General features: G+C 33.3%; 1 protein-coding gene across 9 annotated transcripts in view; it reads left to right on the forward strand.

Annotated features, from left to right (window-relative positions):
- ZNF638 (zinc finger protein 638) overlaps positions 1–19,839 on the forward strand; it is a 79,311-nt gene that overhangs the window by 19,657 nt on the left and 39,815 nt on the right. For 5 of the 9 annotated variants that reach the window (XR_005650653.1, XM_039852806.1, XM_039852808.1 and 2 more), the window contains exons 3-9: positions 3,811–3,872; positions 8,143–8,211; positions 8,546–8,584; positions 9,329–9,675; positions 10,829–11,106; positions 13,731–13,877; positions 14,763–14,885. Coding sequence is in view for 7 of the 9 variants with exons in the window: in XM_039852806.1 (XP_039708740.1) it covers positions 3,811–3,872; positions 8,143–8,211; positions 8,546–8,584; positions 9,329–9,675; positions 10,829–11,106; positions 13,731–13,877; positions 14,763–14,885 (1,065 nt within the window). In the remaining 2 variants the exon portion in view is untranslated. The remainder of the gene's footprint in view (positions 1–3,810; positions 3,873–8,142; positions 8,212–8,545; positions 8,585–9,328; positions 9,676–10,828; positions 11,107–13,730; positions 13,878–14,762; positions 14,886–19,839) is intronic. The other 4 variants (XR_005650654.1, XM_039852811.1, XM_039852812.1 and 1 more) reach the window with 1 other exon arrangement.

A 19,839-nucleotide genomic window follows, 5' to 3' on the forward strand; every position in this document is an offset into this window, starting at 1 on the left:
TTTTGTCTTAAGGTTAGCTCCAGCAAAGGAAAGCAGCATTCTCTACTTCATTTTAACTAGATTTGCTGAGTTCTAATAATAGTTGCCTTACCCTATCAAAAGGGATAGCAAAGTCTTGAAAAATCTCAGAATAATTCATAGCACTTAGTCATCATCTGTAAGTAGCCCTAGCCTAAGTACTCATTTGGATGTTAAGCACTCTCTGTTCCATTTATTTTGAACTTTGAATTAGTCATGATGAATCCAAGAAAAATATCCTAAAGAACTTAAAAATTTTTATTTGTAAAATAGAAAAGGTGTACCTTTATTCAGTTTGCGTTTACTAATTACCAGTTTTGTACATGACTATGTTAAGTGCTGGGGCAGAAATGAAGAACTAAAAAATTCAGATATTCTTAAACAGTTTAAACAGTCTCATTGTCTTCTAATTACACACCTAAGGAATTTTTAAAAAATGAGAGGACAACAAATGATTTGTTGATTGTATTTAACTTGTTTGGGTATTCTGTAGAGAAGCGATATTTAATATTTCTCTTTATTTCAGGCTTATATCAGTTCAGGCCAACATCAATTTACCAACACCTATTATGTATTTAGCGGTATGTATTTAAAAAGTATAAATATGCTTTCTGACATCAAAAGACTTTTGTATAGTCTAGATAAGACTAATTGACTAATTGATAGTGACTAACTACAGTAAGTCTTTTTGGACTACAATGATGTGGGAAGGAAGACTTTATGAAGTAGGATGAATGAAGATAGGTCTTGAATGATGTGACTTCAGTATACCTAGGGGAGGAGGGATAACATTTCACATGGGAGCAGCAACAATAAGTACAAAGGGCCTTGAAAAGTGAACCTAAGAAGTTTAAATAAACTTCAGGTGTGAGAGGCATTAGGAAGCCAGTTAATGTTCTCGCTATATGAAACAACATGTTAACCCATTTCTGATTTTCCCTGAGAATACTGGCCGGCAGTGCCTGTGGCTGCAGCATTTACCCCAAGATAACTCACGGATTATAGTCCTAACTTTATCTCCAAAGTCTGACATGAAATATCTTGCTTTAATTATTCTTTTCATATTGCTCTAGTATATCGATAGTCTTTGGAAACAAATGACGTCATTCTATTTATAGCATTCTGTTTTTATGGTATTTTCATTTACAAAATATAGTAATTCTCTATCTGTGAAAATTTCAAATCCTAGAAAATATAGCATTCCTATGTGTGATGTATGTTAACATTGTTCTCAAACAGTTGTTAGCCGAAGATGCATTTGATGAATCCGATATGTGTATACGTTTGTTACATTAGGATTAGAGACAGGTTCTGTTTCGAAATAACTCCAAGAAAGGTTTTTATATTTTACTTTCACATTGAAAACCAGTCAGATTTACTTCAACCTCAAAGAGCGTGTTTATGTAAAATTAAGGCTGGCAGCGAGATGCACTTTTTCTACATGGGAAATGGGTTAAAAGTATATTTTAGGGAGATAAATCTAGCTGAACTGTGTAATGAATAAGAATAAGAAGAGATAAGGTAAGGCACTAATTGAGGCTTCCCTGGTAAAAAGCTGGGCTAATACAATAAAAGTAAAATTTAGAGAGGAAAAGAAATCATTAATGGTCATTAGAGTTCACAGAGATTGATTGCCAATTTAAACAAACATCTTTTACAGTCACAGCTGCACAATGGAGCTAACCAATGAATTCTTCACTACTAGATGACTAAATGATAGGGATTCTTCATTGTTAGATGACTAAATGATGAGATGACACAAACCACCTCTCCTGTTTCTGTGATATGTTTTGCTGCCTTGTAAGTGCATATATGACATAAATATATGGCCAATAAATGTAAATTACCAATTGCAAATTTTTTCTTAGTAACATCTGACAGTACGTTCTCCACCTCTGGAGTCTTTCAAATGAGCCTGAAAAGAGCAACAATAGAATATGAAATGTATTTTTTTTCTAAATTGGGATTTAGACATTAGAGGAGGAAGTTTTAGGTTTAGAAGTTATGACTTTTTGACTGTCCTTGATTTAGAAGGCTGTTTTTGGTTTAAAAACTTTCTGACAGAAATAATTCAGTTTGAGAAAGTACTGATGAAAGATTTTTAAGGTAGTTGGATGGAGGATATGGAAAAGTGTCACCTTTGATCTGGGCTCTCTCAAGTCTATATAGTCCTTGCAGCATCTCCTGCTTAGTAGGCAATTATCACTTTCTCTGGAGAGGCAGTACTGCTTTGAGACCTTTTTCTAATCTGCATATTGTTACTTAGTCTTGAAACTGGGGTGCCATAGGTATATTTACTGAGTTTAAATCAAGTAATGGCAGTGAGTGAAGTGGACCTATTAAAAGACAGAGCGGGCATGTATATGTGTGTGTAGGACTGGAGAGAATATGCCTTAAATAGGGCAGCTATCGGCATAAGCTGGTATTTGCTATATAGAATACATACATGTGCAGTATTATATCTTCATATTTTTTTCAAGAAGAGCAGGAAATCTGGATTTGGGGTTAAAATCTCTGGATTTGTTCAACTTATGCAAATAAAACACTTTATGGTTCCAATAAATCATGCCCAGTCTACTACCTGCCAGTGTGTCTGTTTGATGTAAACTGTCCAGTTACTATCAAAAACATGGGTTTAGCAATACTAGAGACTAATTGCCAACCTCCGTTTGTATTGGTGAGCAGGCTGTGCAGACTTTTTTTTTTGCAATCTACAATCAGTGTCATGGTTTAATGAAATAGTTTAGGGTTTGTCAGAACCTGTTGCTGAGCATTGCAAGTAGCATTCACTTATTTTCAGATAGTTCTTGACAAGGCAGAGTCCATAATTAGTGTCAACTGTGGTTTTAACTGGAAATTTCTAGTTCGTCTATAGCAATGACAAAATAGAGTGTTTTTGGAATGGAAATGAATAACATTTTTCTCTAGGAACATTTTAAAATACAAAACTGTTTAGTAAGTTTTCTGCCTTATCCAAATGCTGGAGAAACAATAAAACACTGAGTAATATACATGTTGCTTTTAACTAATTGTTTCACTTGGGAGACTTTATCTTTGAAAACTGTATTGTGCTTTTTTTTTTTTAATCAGATGTATTTTCCAGAAGGTATTTATGGGTACAGAATGTAATTTTAGGGAAGATTTGTAAAGAAAGTAATGTATAAGAAAGCATTTGTTCATTGTAAAAGCTCTTCATGTAAGGGACATTGTGTTTTTAAAATGGTGTTATTTCCCCTTAAATCTTGAAAATAAATAGATTTTATCACCAGCTTTTCATATTTTTACTAATTTTATCCTTTGCCAATATAGTGAGTACCTTGTTTGGAATGGTACTGGCCTAAGAGGTAGGATTTTTTGTTGTTGTTAATGTTACTAGCTTGAATTTTAGAGGTAAAAGCCATCTCAGATACCATTTTATTTATAGAGTTTTTGATGTTCTCTGGAGTGCTGTGTTTATATTGGAGATGAATTATTTCTAATCAACACTTATTTTCTCCAACTTTCAATATATATGTTTGATTTCAAAATGAGTAGACATGGTATGATTTTTAAAATGCTTTCTATACTAAAAGGTTTTAAAATGGCATCAAAGAGGTGTATGATATTAAGTGCCTTTGTTTAGAGGCCTTTATTTTTGTTTGTAAAAATTTTATTGAGTAGCTAAATGCTCTTTATAACTAGATTTGTTTAGTTTTGGGGGAAAAAGTATGCTCTATCATTTTAAAAATCCTAATTTCATTAGTCAGCAATGAGGAATGTTCTAATTTCAGCACTTTTCTCCTTTTATAATAGGATTGGATTCAGCATCAAAATACATCTACTCATATTGAGAGCTGCCGACAGTTACGTCAACAGTAAGAATTATTTTTTCTTTTTTATAGGTAGCAAATTTATAAAATAGTTAATGCTCAGGTATGACTGTTTAGTACCTTCATTGTGGTCCTTCGAAGATAAATATTTCTAGAATAGTATTGCCTATTTAAAGTACTAATTTTATAGAAGTATATTTTATCTTTTTCCAAAAGGAGAGAATTAAATATGATCTTTTCTTCTGACTTTTTCCTAATATGAGTAGGTGGATGTTTAATATCATTGGTTCATTTCTTGCTGGCTTGTGTTCCTTAGGATGGTTTATGTAATTTAGAGTAGATAGTTTTCCCTTCTTGGGTCAGCCCCCTCACCCCTCAAGGATGAATAACTAAAAACCACCCAATCCAATACCAATATTTAATTTAATTTCAGGTCTAAAGCTCTCCTTTGAATTAGAACCTATTTTCAGAGTAAAACTTAAGTAGGAGAAAACAAGCTAGATGTGTTAGTTCCTCAACATTGGTTCTTCAATTCTTCTACCTTTTCCTTCTTTAGGACAGGGCACTTATGAAGGTGAAAAGTGTGATTTAACAGTATTCTCTTATGTCCCTTGACAGAACATAAAATTAAATAGTGTTCCACCTAGCATTATTAAACATGTTGATAGAGTTTGGATGTCCAGTTTCTGGTCACTAGACTGATAGCACTTGGGCAAATGGGTCTGTGGCAGCTGTTTTGGTTTTTAATTTGGTTCTTTATGAAAACATGACCAAATTTTTTTGAGATTATCTAGGACTCTAGTTATAAGTGATAAACCTAACCAAAGTTGTTTTTAAAGAAAGAGAACTTATTAGATCATTTAACTAGGAAGCTTAAGGAATGGTTCTAGTTTCAGAATAGGTGAATTGGATGCTCAACAAAAACCAAAGTGTCAGAAGTATTTTGATTTCTTGGCTGTTCCCTTTTGCTTTGGCCTTACGAGATCGCAGGCACACTTTTTCCACAGAGCAAATGACCCCCTCATAGTTCAGGGTTTAAGTGATCTGTATAGCTAGCAATTTCAGAAGTCAAAGGGGGAAAAAAGCACCTCTTTTCTCATAATTCTTGTGTAAGTCCTTGGTTTGACTCTTTGGTCTACTTTGAGTTAGTTGTTCATCTCTGAACCAGTTATAATGGTTGTAGGAATATGGGGTTCTGCCTTGTGCCTACTCCTGGTGTTGAGTGATACAAGCCCTACCTGAATCATATAGAATAAGAATAGAGTTTGGAATTGCTTCCTTATATAGATGCTCTACAAAGAAACATAGGTTATTATACAGAAATAATCATTACCTGAATTGGATAAGCTTTACAGCCACCATAAATGGAAAATTACTCCTAAGCCACAAATTTTTCCACAGATACCCAGTGGGATGTCTAAAGGTTATGAAGGTGAAGGATTTGGGTGGGAGAGAGTTACTTGCTGTAGGTAGGCATTAATGCTAGAAAGAAGATTTTAGCTTTATGCACTGTCATTAATTTACTAGATCAGATAGCATGGATGCTTGATAAAGCCTCTGTCTAGGTAAGCCTATCTTTTTCATGCACATAGGACCAAGGTTTTTAAGCTTTCAATACCTGCCACTTTAATACTCTGTCCTACATTTTTACCTTTTTTCAAATTGTGTGTTCTTGAATAAATTCTTCATGGCTTTCTCTCTACTTAAAAAAAATTAAAAGATAAATTAGATTTGATTAAGTGTTTGGGATCCTTCTATGGCCAAATATATGCTACTCTGCTTTTTTTTAAGCTGCATTGTTTCATTGTGTTTTATACCTAATCTGTTTAGTCATTCCTCTACTAATGTATATTTAAATTCTTATTCTTTTTCGTAAGGGTTATTACTTCTTCCTTTTCTTTGTCTTGTTGGATCTTTCTGGATTATGACAGAGTCGTTGGTTAACTTGAGAAGGCCACAAATAATCATTATATATTTATCTCATAGGATTGCTTTGAAGAGTAAATAATTATGTAAAGCACTTAGAATAACGCCCAGTCCACAGTAAGCATATATCTGTTATTTGTGATTTTACCAGTGAGGAAATTGAGTCATAAAGAAGCAAATTTCATACTGTTACCCAACAAATACTGTCTGACTTGTGGATCTTTGCTCCCTTTTTTCTCCCCTCAACATTTTTTTCTGAGAAATTTCTAAGCTGCAAAATGTTTGAAGAGATAGTAAACATTCATATATTCTTCGTTTTCACCAATTTATTAACATTTGCACATCTGTTTTATATCTTTATGTATAAATTTTCTGAACTATTTGAAAATATATTGCAGACATTATGACAGTTCACTCTTTAATTAAACATGTCTTCCACCTGTTTCCCAAATGCTTTTTATAACTATCCCTGCCTACCCCTCATACACCCTTCCAATCCAGAATTCAGTCAGGATTCATGCATTGCAGTCTCTTTTAATCTAGAACAGTTTACCTTGTGCCCTTTATTTTTTAGGATATTTTTATGATGTTGACTTCTTTTGAAACGTCCAAGAAAACTGTCTTGTAGAATGTACCACATTCTCTGCTTTCTGTTTGTTTTGTCATTGTTAAATTCAGGTTGAACATTTTTGTTAGAAAAACTTTATAGGTGATGTGTCTGCTTATTGTACCATGTTGGGACACAGGTAATGTCAATTACATAGATCTTTGTTCTTAGCCTTTGTTATACAGCCTGTGTAAGGAGTATCATGCTTCTGAAATACATTTTAAACTAGTTAGGTAATATGTAGACCATCCAAACTCAACTTGCAGAATAGTATATATGCTTTATCATTCTGTCCTAGGTAGCAGAAACAAGAACATGCATTTTGGCAGTCAACCTAGTGAAGATCTAAAACGTTATTACCACTACTTGAATAATAAATAGTCTTTAAGCTCTTGTGAATCCATAAATTGGAAAGCTCTGGACATTTAATAACTAGCATGTGTCAACAGCCAACTGTATTTCCAGCATTGTACACACAACGAGAAAGCTAAGACCTACTCATATTAAGTAACTGGCTTTCAGATACAAGGCTATTAAGTGGCAGCACCTACATTTAGATCCAGCTTTGTTTGATTCCACTGGTTTGAAGGACTATACCATAAGACTAGAAATTGATCTTAGTACAGAGTAAGGAAAGTTTTAAAAAGTATAAGAGTAGATGAAACAAAATTATCCATGTTTTGACAATTGTTGATGCTAGATGATGGATACAATGGATTAAAATTAACATTGTCTTCTCATAGTTTGTCACCTCAAAGCAGGAAGAAGGGGCAAAAGTTTTCTCGGAAGTTTGCCAGTGGTTTTGCATCTCTGTCTCATTGGTTAGAATCTATCACTGGCTATCTTCTAAGGAGGCTGGGATAGCAAATATTTAGCTTTTTTTAGCCTTTGTAATAGAGGTAGGCAAAGGAAAAAGGAGTTGAGAATTACCGTCAAGTCAAGCTATTAATGTCTGAGACAAATAGCAACAAATAAAAACCACTTTACCTTTACTAAGGTTTTGATCTAACTTTATTTTCCTGCCAGGTAACTGTTGAAAGAGTCTGCTGCTTGCATTTCCCTACCTGACTCTCTTGGTTACTGGAATTATATTTTTGAATATTAATGGTTTTGAATGATTTAATTTAATCACCATTTTTTCAGATAACCTTTAGAGTCCAGATTCTCTAGAAATGGATGAAGATGTTGTTTTCTTAGGCTTCTGTGATGTTACTGTTCCTTCTACTTTTTATGTGATTATCCCTTAATCTCTTTCATTGGTTTATCTTTGTCTGCTTTACTCTCTAAGTGTTGGTGTGCCTAAGATGCTGTCCTCAGCCCTCTTTTTTTCTACAAACTCCATTCTGTTTTAGTCTCTCACTCTTTGTACTATAGTTGTGGCTTCTACATGCCTGGTTTCTAAATATCTCAGCCCTCATCCTTTCCCCTAATTCCAGATATTTATTTCTGATTGTTCTGAAAACATTCCTGTGTTCTCTTCACTTCAGAAATGTGTTGATTCCCTTTTACTTATGTACAACTTCATTACCTGGATTCAAGGACCTTTACAGTTTATCTCTGAGTTACCTTTCTAGGTTTCCCCGCTCATAATTCCTTTTTATGATTGCCATGCTGCAGCCAGACTGGTTTCTGGAATAGAACATGTGTTTTGCCTCCAATCCTTTTTTTCTGTATTGCCACTGCAGGAAACCTAACCTGATCCATGCCTATTGATAGACCTTTTTAAGGGCTACCAGAAAAAGCAACCTTTTCTGTGAATTCTCTCCTGATTTCTCCCACTAGATGTATCTCTCTGAGGACCACTTGGTACAATGTAAGGGGCACCATTCATGTCCCCTGGAATTCTGCAAAGTACGTCAACTGTCTTCCCTCTTTGTACCCCTACCTAAGTTTGTATCTTGTACCTGTTTTGTACATCTTAACACTGTTAGGTATACTGCCTGTTTTACTTTTAAAAAAAATATTTAAGCCTTTAAAAGTACGGGGAATATGTTTCTTTTCCCCAAATTGCTTACTAGCATAATACTTTGACTATTTATGGAATTAGACACTCAAAATATTTTACTCCCAAGAAAATTTTTGTATTTTAATATACTAATAAGTCACTTTGTAAACATAGGTTTTGAATAGATATATTGAGCTTTAGTCTTATTTTAACTGTTAATATCATTTATTCCTAAAATAGATATCCTGATTGGAATCCTGAGATCCTCCCATCAAGAAGGTAATTTTTTTTAATGGTGGTATTATTGAAACTCAATTTTCTTTTAAAAGTAAACAAGTACTTTTTTTTAAAGGTATTGTTTTAAATTGAGTCCTGTTTTGACCATTTTTACTTAAAAACAGCAGGCAAATGCAACAGTCTCTATGAATCTTTCTTTAATTACCCTAGCTTAAATGTGATAGTTCTCCTCTGTGAACTTCTATGTTTTTAGTCTTTTATCAAAATACTTTATTCTTTTATTATTATTTTATATTTGTGGGATCTTAGATTATAAATGCCTTGAAGGCTAGGAATGGTTTTATTAAGCTTTCTATTCTCTAGTGGTTCCCTATTCAGTGCCTGTGTGTACAAGTACAGCAGTCAAAGAAATGTTTGTAAATGACATAATCTTTTAGGAAAAAATGTTGAAAAGCAGTTATAAATCATTTCCGAAATTCTTTATATAACTTAATACTTTTAAAACATAATCGGCTATTAATAGTGGTTCAAGAAAAGCCCAAGAAATTGATGATGGTATTCTTCTGTAAATTAGCGAAACATAGGGATCCAAGAAATTAGAGGGCTGATCGTCTGTTCTGATTACTTATTTATCTCAAGCCTGAATTATAACAAACAGGCTTTTGTTTTTAATAAATACATAATATCAGAGTATGATATTGTTAATAGTGTGTTTTTAAGAAGGTACTTCTTAAAATAGTTTACATTAAATTACTGAATCTTTTTTGTGTTTTCTGTACTTTGTAGAAATGAAGGCAACAGAAAAGAAAATGAAACTCCAAGAAGACGTTCTCATTCCCCCAGTCCTAGACATTCTAGGAGATCAAGCTCAAGTCACAGATTCAATAGATCTCGAAGCCCTAGACAGTCTAGGAGATCAAGCTCAAGTCACCGATTCCATAGATCTCGAAGCCCAACACGTTTTATGTATAGACCAAGAAGTCGAAGTCCAAGAATTTGCCATCGTTTCATTGCTAGATTCAGATCTAGATCCCGTTCACCATATAGAATGAGAAATCTGTTTAGAGGCAGTCCAAAAAGCTATCGATCAGTTAGCCCTGAAAGGACATTAAGGAGATCAGTGAGATCATCAGGTATGTTTATGGTCATGAATAAGTCTACTTATTTTGTCTAGATTTTTTAGGTTTTTTTTTTTTTTGAATTTTTATATTTCTATATTTTAATAGGTTTGAAATGGTGACTTACATACTACTAAGTTTTAACAAAAGTTGACATTTGAGTTATTTTATTTGCCTTAGCTCTTTTTAAACCTTTTAAGGTTTTTACAAAATGAAATGTTCTATTTTATTAAATTTTGAAATTGCTATATGAAATCTGACCCACATCCCAACCTAGTTTATTTTTCTTCCCTTTATTAACTATTAGAAGAAGTATGGAAGAGTGTATTATCCAACCAACATCGAATTTAAAAACCAAAATATACAAACATCTTAGTTTGCCTTAATAATTAATTGATTATAGACTTGTCTTCTATGAATTAACTTAAAGCTTTTTAAAATTATTGTTTTCAACCTGTGTGTTAATACTGGTTTAGTCACCTTTCTGGAAATAGCGCTTTTATATATTATATATATTTTCTTAGAGATCTTTTCAGAGGTCTATGAGGTCTCCCTTTTTCCAGCTAACTACTTATCTATGTGAAGCTGGATTTTCTTCTAATATTTCAACCAGAATAATGTATCCAGCAGATTGAATACAGAAACAATTATAAGAATTCAGGTGTCTTCTGTTAAACCCAACATTAAAGTGTTTGGGAAAATATACAATGGTGCTACTCATCTAATTTTTTTTATTTGTTTTGGAAATTCAGGTTATTTTCATAAAAATATGTTATTTATGTTAATATAGTTTATTATTAAATGAATTAATGGTTTTAAAATTCTCTTTTAATTTCTTGTATGGTAAATATTGATACATTTAATACAAAGAAAAGCTCTTTGGAATTCTCCATTTTAAAGAGTGTAAAGGAATATGGAAACCAAAAGTTTAAGGACCACTGGTATAAGAGGTCACTGGGTAAAGGAAATTCATGTAAAAGTCTTTCGAGTGAAAGAATTAAAGACTAAGAATTTTTGTGTGTATATATGCTCCCTATTTGGCCTGACAGTGGCTCTATGGTAAATATTTGGGCAGTTGAGGGATTATTCTTTTTTTTTATAATGGGATAAGATGATTCCTACCTTAAGTTCTTTTCAATTAAGGTTGTGTTTATATCCTTTTTACTAGATAGAAAAAGGGCATTAGAAGATGTAGCACAACGACCTGGGCATGTGTCGGAATTCAATAAACAGAAGCATCTTGAAGCAGTTGATAAAGGACAGTCACCAGCACAAAAACCTAAAACTAGCAGTGGATCAAAATCATCAGTTAAGTCTATAAGCTCTACAAAGAATGACTCAAATTTAGGAGAGTATTCTACTCGTTACAAATCAAAGAATCTTGAAGATGGCACCTTACCAGAATGTAAACAGGTGTCTGATAAAGCCGTTTCTCTCCAGCGTAAGGTCAGTAGTTCTCTAATTTGTTACTATAGGTGTATGCATACATTTGCTATTATTACAAAGAGAACATCTAAATTTTTTATTTTCATTTTCCCTAAAGTTCGAAATAATGACTTGTTAAATTCTGTTGGTATGAAGTATTTTATTGGTTTCTTTTCTGAATAGAATAAAAGTCCAATAATTCAAAATCTTGAGACTTACAATTCCTAGAGGTTTGGCATTTGATGTATCAAAAATGAGAACATTTTGATGGTTTTGCTATCCGCTTGGGAAAGTGAATGTAATCACCAGCAGCATTAAGAAGTTTTTGTAATCTTTATTAATAATCTATAAGAATGAGTTTCTACTGAGAATTAGTCATTTTCAACCTGCTTTATACTTTTTGCAGTATAGTTCAGAAGTCAAATACTCTGTTGTCCAGTATAGAAGAATATGTTTTTCTAGGTACTAATTTATTGGTGTTTTCGGACTTTAATCTGCTAATTATAATATTGAGGTATTGTCTTTGTCTATGTTAATTAAATTACTATTATAGTAAATAATATATAAAGCATCCTGAGATTATCAGAGTATCTCCCAATAGGCCAAATTATGATATATTTAGTTTATTGTAGTATTAACAAGTCTTTGAGTATTTAGGTACACATTACTCTTAACTTTAGCTGAGAGTACTTTCAACAACTACAGTTCCCTGCCCCCAAAGAACTTTTATTTAGAAGGATAAACTTAAAATTATCAACCTGCAAATTAATTTTGAAGAGCATTGGGAAGAAATGTTGATTATAGGGGAAATTTTGAAGAGGCTGAATTATGAATTAGTCTGTAACATTGCTTTCATTTTATTTCAAGATCTCTAAGGGGTGGCAGTGGGAGTTTTATTTTCCATTTTTGCTTCTTTTTTTTTTCCCACTAGAATACCAGTTTATTATAAAAGGATATAACTCTGGAACAGCCAGATGGCAGAAATGTATAGGGCAAGGTTTGGGGCTTTCATGCCCTCTTCTAGCATGCTCCTATTCTAGCACCTCCGTGTGTTCACCAACCCAGAAGCACTCCAGACCCCTGTCCTTACGGGTTTTTGTGGAAGCTGCATTACATAGGCATGGTTGATTAAATTATTGGCCATGGGTAATTGAACTTAATCTCCAGTCCCTCTGCCTTCCTCAGAAGTTATGGGGGTGAGACATAACAAAAGATATCTTTATTACCCTCATTACTTGGGAAATACCAAGGAGTTTAGGAGCTCTGTGCTAGGAATGGGGATGAATACCAAAAATATATTTCTTATTAAAAATCACAGTATCGGACTTGGCCATCCTATTTCAGTATCTCAGCCAGTACTGGGTCCTGCCTGTGACATTGAGGTCATCTAATGAGGAAGTGTGTTTAGAGTAAACTAGGTGCTTGCCAAAAGCAGAGCTCTCTCTTTTCCAGGTTGTTTTTAATACTTTGACAGTAAATAGATTTGAAAGCTCAGGACACCAAGGACACCAGAGAAGTGCCTCTTGTTCTTCGCCTACAGCCATGGTTTTTTTTACATATTACCATGCTAGGCTCAGTGCTCCATTTATGAGACAATTTCTGATACTTCTGTTTTGATGCCCAAGCAGATCTGGATCCACTCATGCTTTTTGGGTGGGGTGGGCAGGGGAGCAGGGCAGGATGGGAAGAGGGCAAACAGATTTTTTTGCTGGAAGTGGGCATCTGCTTCCAAAGGTGACAAGCACTCTGCTTAGACAGCTGGCTGCAGTAAGATCCGGGCGGTAACTCAATACCTTGTTTGAGGCAGGGTCACTGGGAAGAGCCTTCTTTGGCTTGCCTGCTTGCCTATCTGCTTGCCTTTATTCCTTTCCTCCCTCCCTTTCTTTCTTACTTCCTTTGCTTAACATTTTTTTTTTTTTTAATATTTCAATTGTAGTTGACAATATATTAGTTTCAGGTGTACAACATAGTGGTTAGACACTTATATAACTTAAGAAGTGATCCCCCCATAAGTCTAGCACCCATCTGGTACCATACATAGTCATTACAGTATTATTAACTATGTTCCCTATGCTGCACGTTTCTGTCCCTGTGACTTTCACAACTGCCAATTTGTGCTTTGTAATTGTGGCATTGGGAATTTTTTAAAGTTTTTTTTTTTTTTAAGTTTTTAACATAGGTGATAAATTTTATATTACAGGTTATTCAAATTGTATGTATTATATATGAATCTTTTAAAATATGCCTATTATGACATCATTTTCAATTATTAGAACAAAATTAACAAAGCTATAATTTCAGCTTTATTAGTGATGGACCATGCAGATTTATATAGAAGAATACACTATAATAGTTTTGGACCATTCTATAAGTCTTGCTTGTTATAAAATACTTCTGAACAGAAAAGAGCATCTGTGACTGGTTACCTACAAATTCATGACCACTTTTGGGTTTCAGTTGTAAAATAGAAAACATTTCTTACCACTGTTCTTTAGAATGTAAAAAGTTTTTAATTGTGCTAAAATATTTAGAAAAAACTGTTTAAAGAACTAAGATTAATGGTAGAAGAAATTATATTGGGAATTATTACTATACTTCATGCCTTAATTTGGTTTATTTTTAATTTTTTTTCCTTCCAAAAATAGCTTCGGAAAGACCAGCCTTTGTATTATGGTTCAGTTCTTCTTATATCTGAATTACCAGAGGATGGCTATACCGAAGAAGATATTAGGAAAATATTTCAACCATTTGGAAAAGTTAACAATGTCCTCATTGTTCCATATAGAAAAGAGGTGAGTCATTTAGTCGGTTCTGAAAATGCATACAAAGTCATTACTTTATAAAGACTTGTTGGATCTTTTAGCTGCTTTTACTACATACATAATATACATAATTGGTAATTGAGAGTTATGGAAATATTTGGATTCAAATGAATAAGGGCCCAAAATACTGTCTTATATCATTTCGAATGGGTTGGCACATTTTTTCTGTACAGGGCCAGATAGTAAAATTTTCTTGCATGCCGTGGGATTGCAACTACTCAACTCTGCCACTGTAGTACAAAAGCAGCCATAGATAATATGTAAATGAATACATAGCCATATTCAAAAAAACTTTACGAAAACAGGTTGCATGCCTTGGTTTGCCAACCATTGCTTTAGCACACCAATAAGGTCATATATAATAAACAAGTGAATTTGTTTATATGGGAATTATTTTTACATTTGAGTTGTAGTCTTATAAATCACATAGTAAATTTCACCAAAACTATGAACAGCCATAGGCTGAGCAGAACATAAAGGTGTGAGATAAAACAGGGCACATAGTGGGTACTGTTTGTTGCAAGAAACCTTAAAAGTATCTGCCCTACAGGAAACATCCAGATCCTGCCTTTTCTCTGATTGTTTATTGAGCCCTGTCTTCCCATTTCTTACTGTTCTATGAGCCTGCCATTGGATCCTTGTTTACCTCCTCTTATCATGGTAATGGTATGGAAATTCTGTAACGCTAAATATTTGTGAAAACATCCTAAAGATCAAATTACACTTTAGTAAAACAAAAAGAGGAGTAAAACCAGGACTTGAGGTAATTTCATAGTTTTGTGTTCCACAGAGTAGCATTAAATCACGCAGGGAATTTTAAGTTAGATGTTTAACTAATAATACATTTTATTTTAGGCTTACTTGAAAATGGAATTTAAAGAGGCAGTTACTGCAGTCATGAAGTACATTGAAACAACACCTCTTTTGGTAAATGGGAAAAATGTGAAAGTATGTGTTCCAGGAAAGAAAAAAGTACAGGTAAATTAGATTTAGATCTTGGATGTTTCACCACTGCTGTTGATTAGTTTGTTTTTTGCTTAAGTATGGCACATAACGGAAAAATGCATAAAACATGTTTATGCAACAGATTGTATATGTATAAATGTCACTGAATAATGGGGATACATTCTGAGAAATATGTCATTCAGTGATTTCATTGTTATATGAACAGCATACACTTATACAGTCCTAGAGGATATAGCCTACTGTGCACATAAGCTATATGGTGTAGCCTATTGCTCCTGGATGACATATCTGTACAGCATTTAATGTACTGAATGCTGTAGGCAGTTGTAACACAATGGTAAATATTTGTGTATCTGAACTTAGAAAAGATACAGGAAAAATAAAATGTAAGAGATGAAAAATGGTACACCTGTATAGGGCATTTAGTGTAAATGGAGCTTATAGGACTGGAAATTGCTCTGGGTGAGTGAGTGAGTGGTAAGTGAATGTGAAGGCCTAGGACATTACTGTACACTATTATAGACATTATGAACACCGTATACTCAGGCCACTAAATTTACTTAAAATTTTTACTTAAATTTTTCTTTAATCATAACCTTAGCTTACTATAACTTTTTTACTTTATGAACTTAAAATTTTTTTTAAAATTTTCAACTCTTTTGTAATAACATTTAGCTTCTTCTGGAATACCTCTGGAACGACCTGCTTGAGGGTCTTCTTGAGGAGGTGTCACTCTTTTCAGACATATGTCCATGGTTTGCGTGTTCTCTTTCTTTTTTCCGTCATAGATTTGCTTGTAAGCAGATAATTCACCATGAACATTCCTCTCTGTTCATGAAAACTTTTCAGTTTTGGGGTCCATGTTTTTAAACTTTTTAAGGAGCTTGTTGAATGCAAAAGCTTTTGCTAAACCCTTCACTATGAATTTTCTTGGGGGTTCTTGCGGGACCAATGTTATATATGCAGTTGTCAATAACAACGGCCAGTATGTCATTATTTGGTACATGACTGTATAGCCTATACACAGTATTAAATGGCAAGAAAATGCTAAACAAAATTAGCAGATATCTGTGAAACCTCTACCTGGGTCATAAACCATAACCTTGATAACATTCTGGAAGCTTCTTGCATACTTCTTCCAAATCCTTACAACCCTCTTTTCTGCCCTATCTTCACTTCAAATGCCATAGTCGAGTTTTTGCCTATTTTGAACTTTATGTAATTACAATCATGAAGTATATTTTTAGGGGACATTTTGCTTCCTTAAAAGTGTCAGTGTTTATGAGTTTAGTCTTTCTAGATCCTTTTCTATGCTTCAGTTTGTTTATATATCCGTAGAGAATTTCTTATAGAAGCAGTTTAAAATGTTCAGTACATTTTGCTTTGTGTGTGTGTGTGTATATATATGTTCTTTCAATTTAATATTTTTATCTGCTGAAAAATATCTACTTTATAGGAACTTTGTAACATTTTTGCAATCAGTAATTTGATTTGGAAATCTAACCACATTAGTACATGTAGATTTTTCTCATTTTTTAAAAACTTCTGTGCAGTATTGCTTTGTATGAGTATATCAGTTATTTTACCAGTTCCTTATGGATTGATATTTAGAATATTTCTAAATACAGATTCATGTTTAGGTTATTTCTAATTTTTCACTACTATAGGACTTTAGCTAACTTCCTAGTGTATGACTTTCACAAGTCATTCTTACACATTTATGATAGTGTTTTTTAAGGTGATACCTACAGTGGAATTGCTGGGATATAGGATATACAGTAATAGATAATACCAGATCACCCATTAAGTAGCTATAATTTACAGTCTGATAATTTATGAGTGTAATAGTATTTCTGTGTTAACATCTTAATGTTTTCAGTTTTAAAATGGAGCATGTAAAAATGGTATCTAGTTTAAATTTGCGTTTTCCAGATTCTTAGCGAACTCCAACGTCTTTTAATATAATTATAGGCTATTTCTGTTCCAGTTTTAGTGAGTCATATATATTTTTTCCCATTTTTCTGTTGAGTTGTCTTTTAAAAAAATTTCATCTGAAAGTATTCATTATCCTAGATACTCATTTTGTATTTTATATGAGAAGTATTTTTTTTCTAGTCCATTGGTTGTATGTATACATGTATAAAGTTTTTTATTTCAGTGTACTAAAGTTTATTGGGTTTTTTTTTTTGCCTCTTACGGCTTTTGTTTTTGTTTTAAAAGACTTCTCTGTACCAGTGCCAAAAAGATGCTTCCGTTACTGTGCAAATGTATAATTTATGAGATAATGTGTGATTGGGATCAATATTGTTTCCAAAAATATGTAGCCAGTTAGCCCATCACCATTTATGCCGTTTGTTTTTTCTCATTTATTTGAGAAGCTACCTTCATATGTATAAATTACCCTATTTACATAGCTCTATTTCAGACTGTTTTGTTAAACAGTCTGTTTATTTTTTGTGCCAGTCTATGCGATTTCAATTATAAATTTATAAAATTTATAATATTTGCCTGTATTTCTAGTAGAATCCTTTTTTGTTGTTCTTTCAATTTATTTTGCTTAATCTTGAACATTCACTTTTGCATATTAGTTTTAGAATTAGTTTAAGTTCTCTGAAAATTTTTATTGGGAATTTAATTGATAGTGTATTGAATTTGTATTAATGTTTTTATAGTATTCTTTTTGTCCAGAAGCATGGCTTATCTCTCCATTTATTGGGATTTCATTTAGTGTCATTCAGCAAGTTTTATATTTTTATCTGTATGTTGTTGTACTTTTTGGAGGAGATGTTGAGTTTATTATTTGTATTTACTCGTATGTATCATAAATATTTAAATTGCTATTAGAGAAAGGCTCTCTTTCTTCCTCCTGTTTTTCGATTAGTTTCTTTTAGAGTAATCCATCATCCTAGTTTATATCTACTGCATGCCCTCTATATATTCCCATTGTCCTGATTTGAATAATGAATTATATGGCAACCCTAGTCATTACCGATTTTATCATTTAGAATTTCTTTTCTTTTCAACCAGCAGAAACTTCACCAGTGTTTCTTAAACAAATAAGAGGTTTATTTACCTCACAATAGGAAATGTGTAGGTAGGTGGTCCATATCTGGTGTAGCAGCTCCATAATATCTCCAGGAACCCAGCCTTTTTTCTCTCCACTACCATTTTTAGCATTTATTTTTCATCCTTAGTTGTAGGTGGTGGTTGTGCCTTTTTTATCTCCTCTACCATTTTTAGCATTTATTTTTCATCCTTAGTTGTAAGTGGTTGTTGTGCTTTTATCTTCCAAGCAGAAAGAAAGGAATAAATATCAAGAGCAAAATATTTGATTTTCCCCGGGGAGAATGAGTTTCCCAGAACTTTTATCCTCATTTGATTTATTAGAACTGTGATACAGTTGTGACCTCTAGTTGCAGAGGAGGTTAAGGGGAAGCAAGATTTGAATGCGTAATTTAAGAACTTAAACTTTATCCTGTAGACAGTTAAATATTATTTTGAATGAACGGATTAGAAAGATTCATCTGAAAGAATGACTTAGTTGGGCAAATGACTCCAGAGGCGAAGAAAGCTTAGCAAATTGACTAAAGAAGAGAAGAGAGAAGATCACTGAAGTCCTGTTAGAAGACTCGTCTAGGCATCTCCCTATTGAGATAATAGAAAAGTTTTAGATAGATTAGTAACCTTGAGAGTAGAAAGGAGAGACAGCTTATATTAGTGACACTTGAGCAAGACCTGGCTGATCATTAAATTTGGAGAACTGGGAAGAAGCTCAGTTGTCTTTAATTTTGAAAAGTTTAATCTGGGAAAATAAGTAAGGATACTCATTTTATAAGGATAACACCCTATACATTTAGGATGTTAGAGTATTTCAGGTAGATTAAAATAATTCTCTTGGACAACTTTTTGATAAGATTGGTAAAGAAGCAACATAAGTCCAAGAACCCAACCATAATTACTATCCTGATTTTCATAAAAATGAATAATGGAAAGTATCAGCCCTGGAAACTAGAAAACATACCATCTACCTTTCAAATTAATTGATAATCTTCAACTAAATATAGTTTGGATGGTGCTGAATTGAAGGAGCCTTGGAGGCTAACTCAAGACTCCTTGTTTTGATAAAACAGCAGCCTTAAGGATTGACTGGAGAGGGACCCCCAACAAAATTCTGGTTATGGCTTCTTTATATTAGAAGTATGAGGACATCTTTTTTGGCCTGTTACCACAGGAGAAGACATCAAGTTTTCTTGCCAGAGCAAGTCAAAAAGAGACTGTAAGTTCAAATAAGAGAAAGGAAGGGGAGTGCTGTAGCTTCCTTGGTCCAGCTCTTAATTTTGGCATGAATATTCAAAACGAAGAAAAAAGTTTTCTGCCCACGTTTGATGCTTTATATTAGAACTCCCCTTGACTCTGGCTGTGATTCACAGAACATTCTCTCCATTTTGCTGTTGATTGGAATCAATAAAGAAATGTTACAGAAAAGGTAAAACTTTTTTACATCTCTGTAATTAAACCTGAAGAATCAACTCTGACAGAAACTCAATTACCTTTCTGTTAATTATAAGCCAGCCTAGACCTCAATAGTTAGCACTGATTCTTAATCCTCTTTTTGAGCTACTTTCACCACCACTACTACCAATAATATGATGAAAGCAAGCATTCTTTTTTCTCAGAGAAAAGGACACATGTCAATACTCACAAAAACTTTCCTTAAGCAAGAACCCTTGATCTAGAAAAAGTATAATCAGATTTTTCAATAGATAACAAACTGTTGCAGCTATGAAATATTGCTGCAACTCAACCCTCTGCAAGAACAAAAAAAAAATGAAATAAAAAACTCAAGACTTTAAAAGGTGCCATTTAGTATTTTCAGCAAGATTCATGGGGACATTACATCTAAAACTTAGAGCAGCAAGCAGTCAACTAAGTTCCAAGAAGAATGCATGGAAATGAAAAAGCAGTG

This window comes from Pteropus medius, unplaced genomic scaffold, assembly GCF_902729225.1.
Source record: "Pteropus medius unplaced genomic scaffold, Ma_sr-lr_union100, whole genome shotgun sequence".
NCBI classification, from domain to species: domain Eukaryota; kingdom Metazoa; phylum Chordata; class Mammalia; order Chiroptera; family Pteropodidae; genus Pteropus; species Pteropus medius.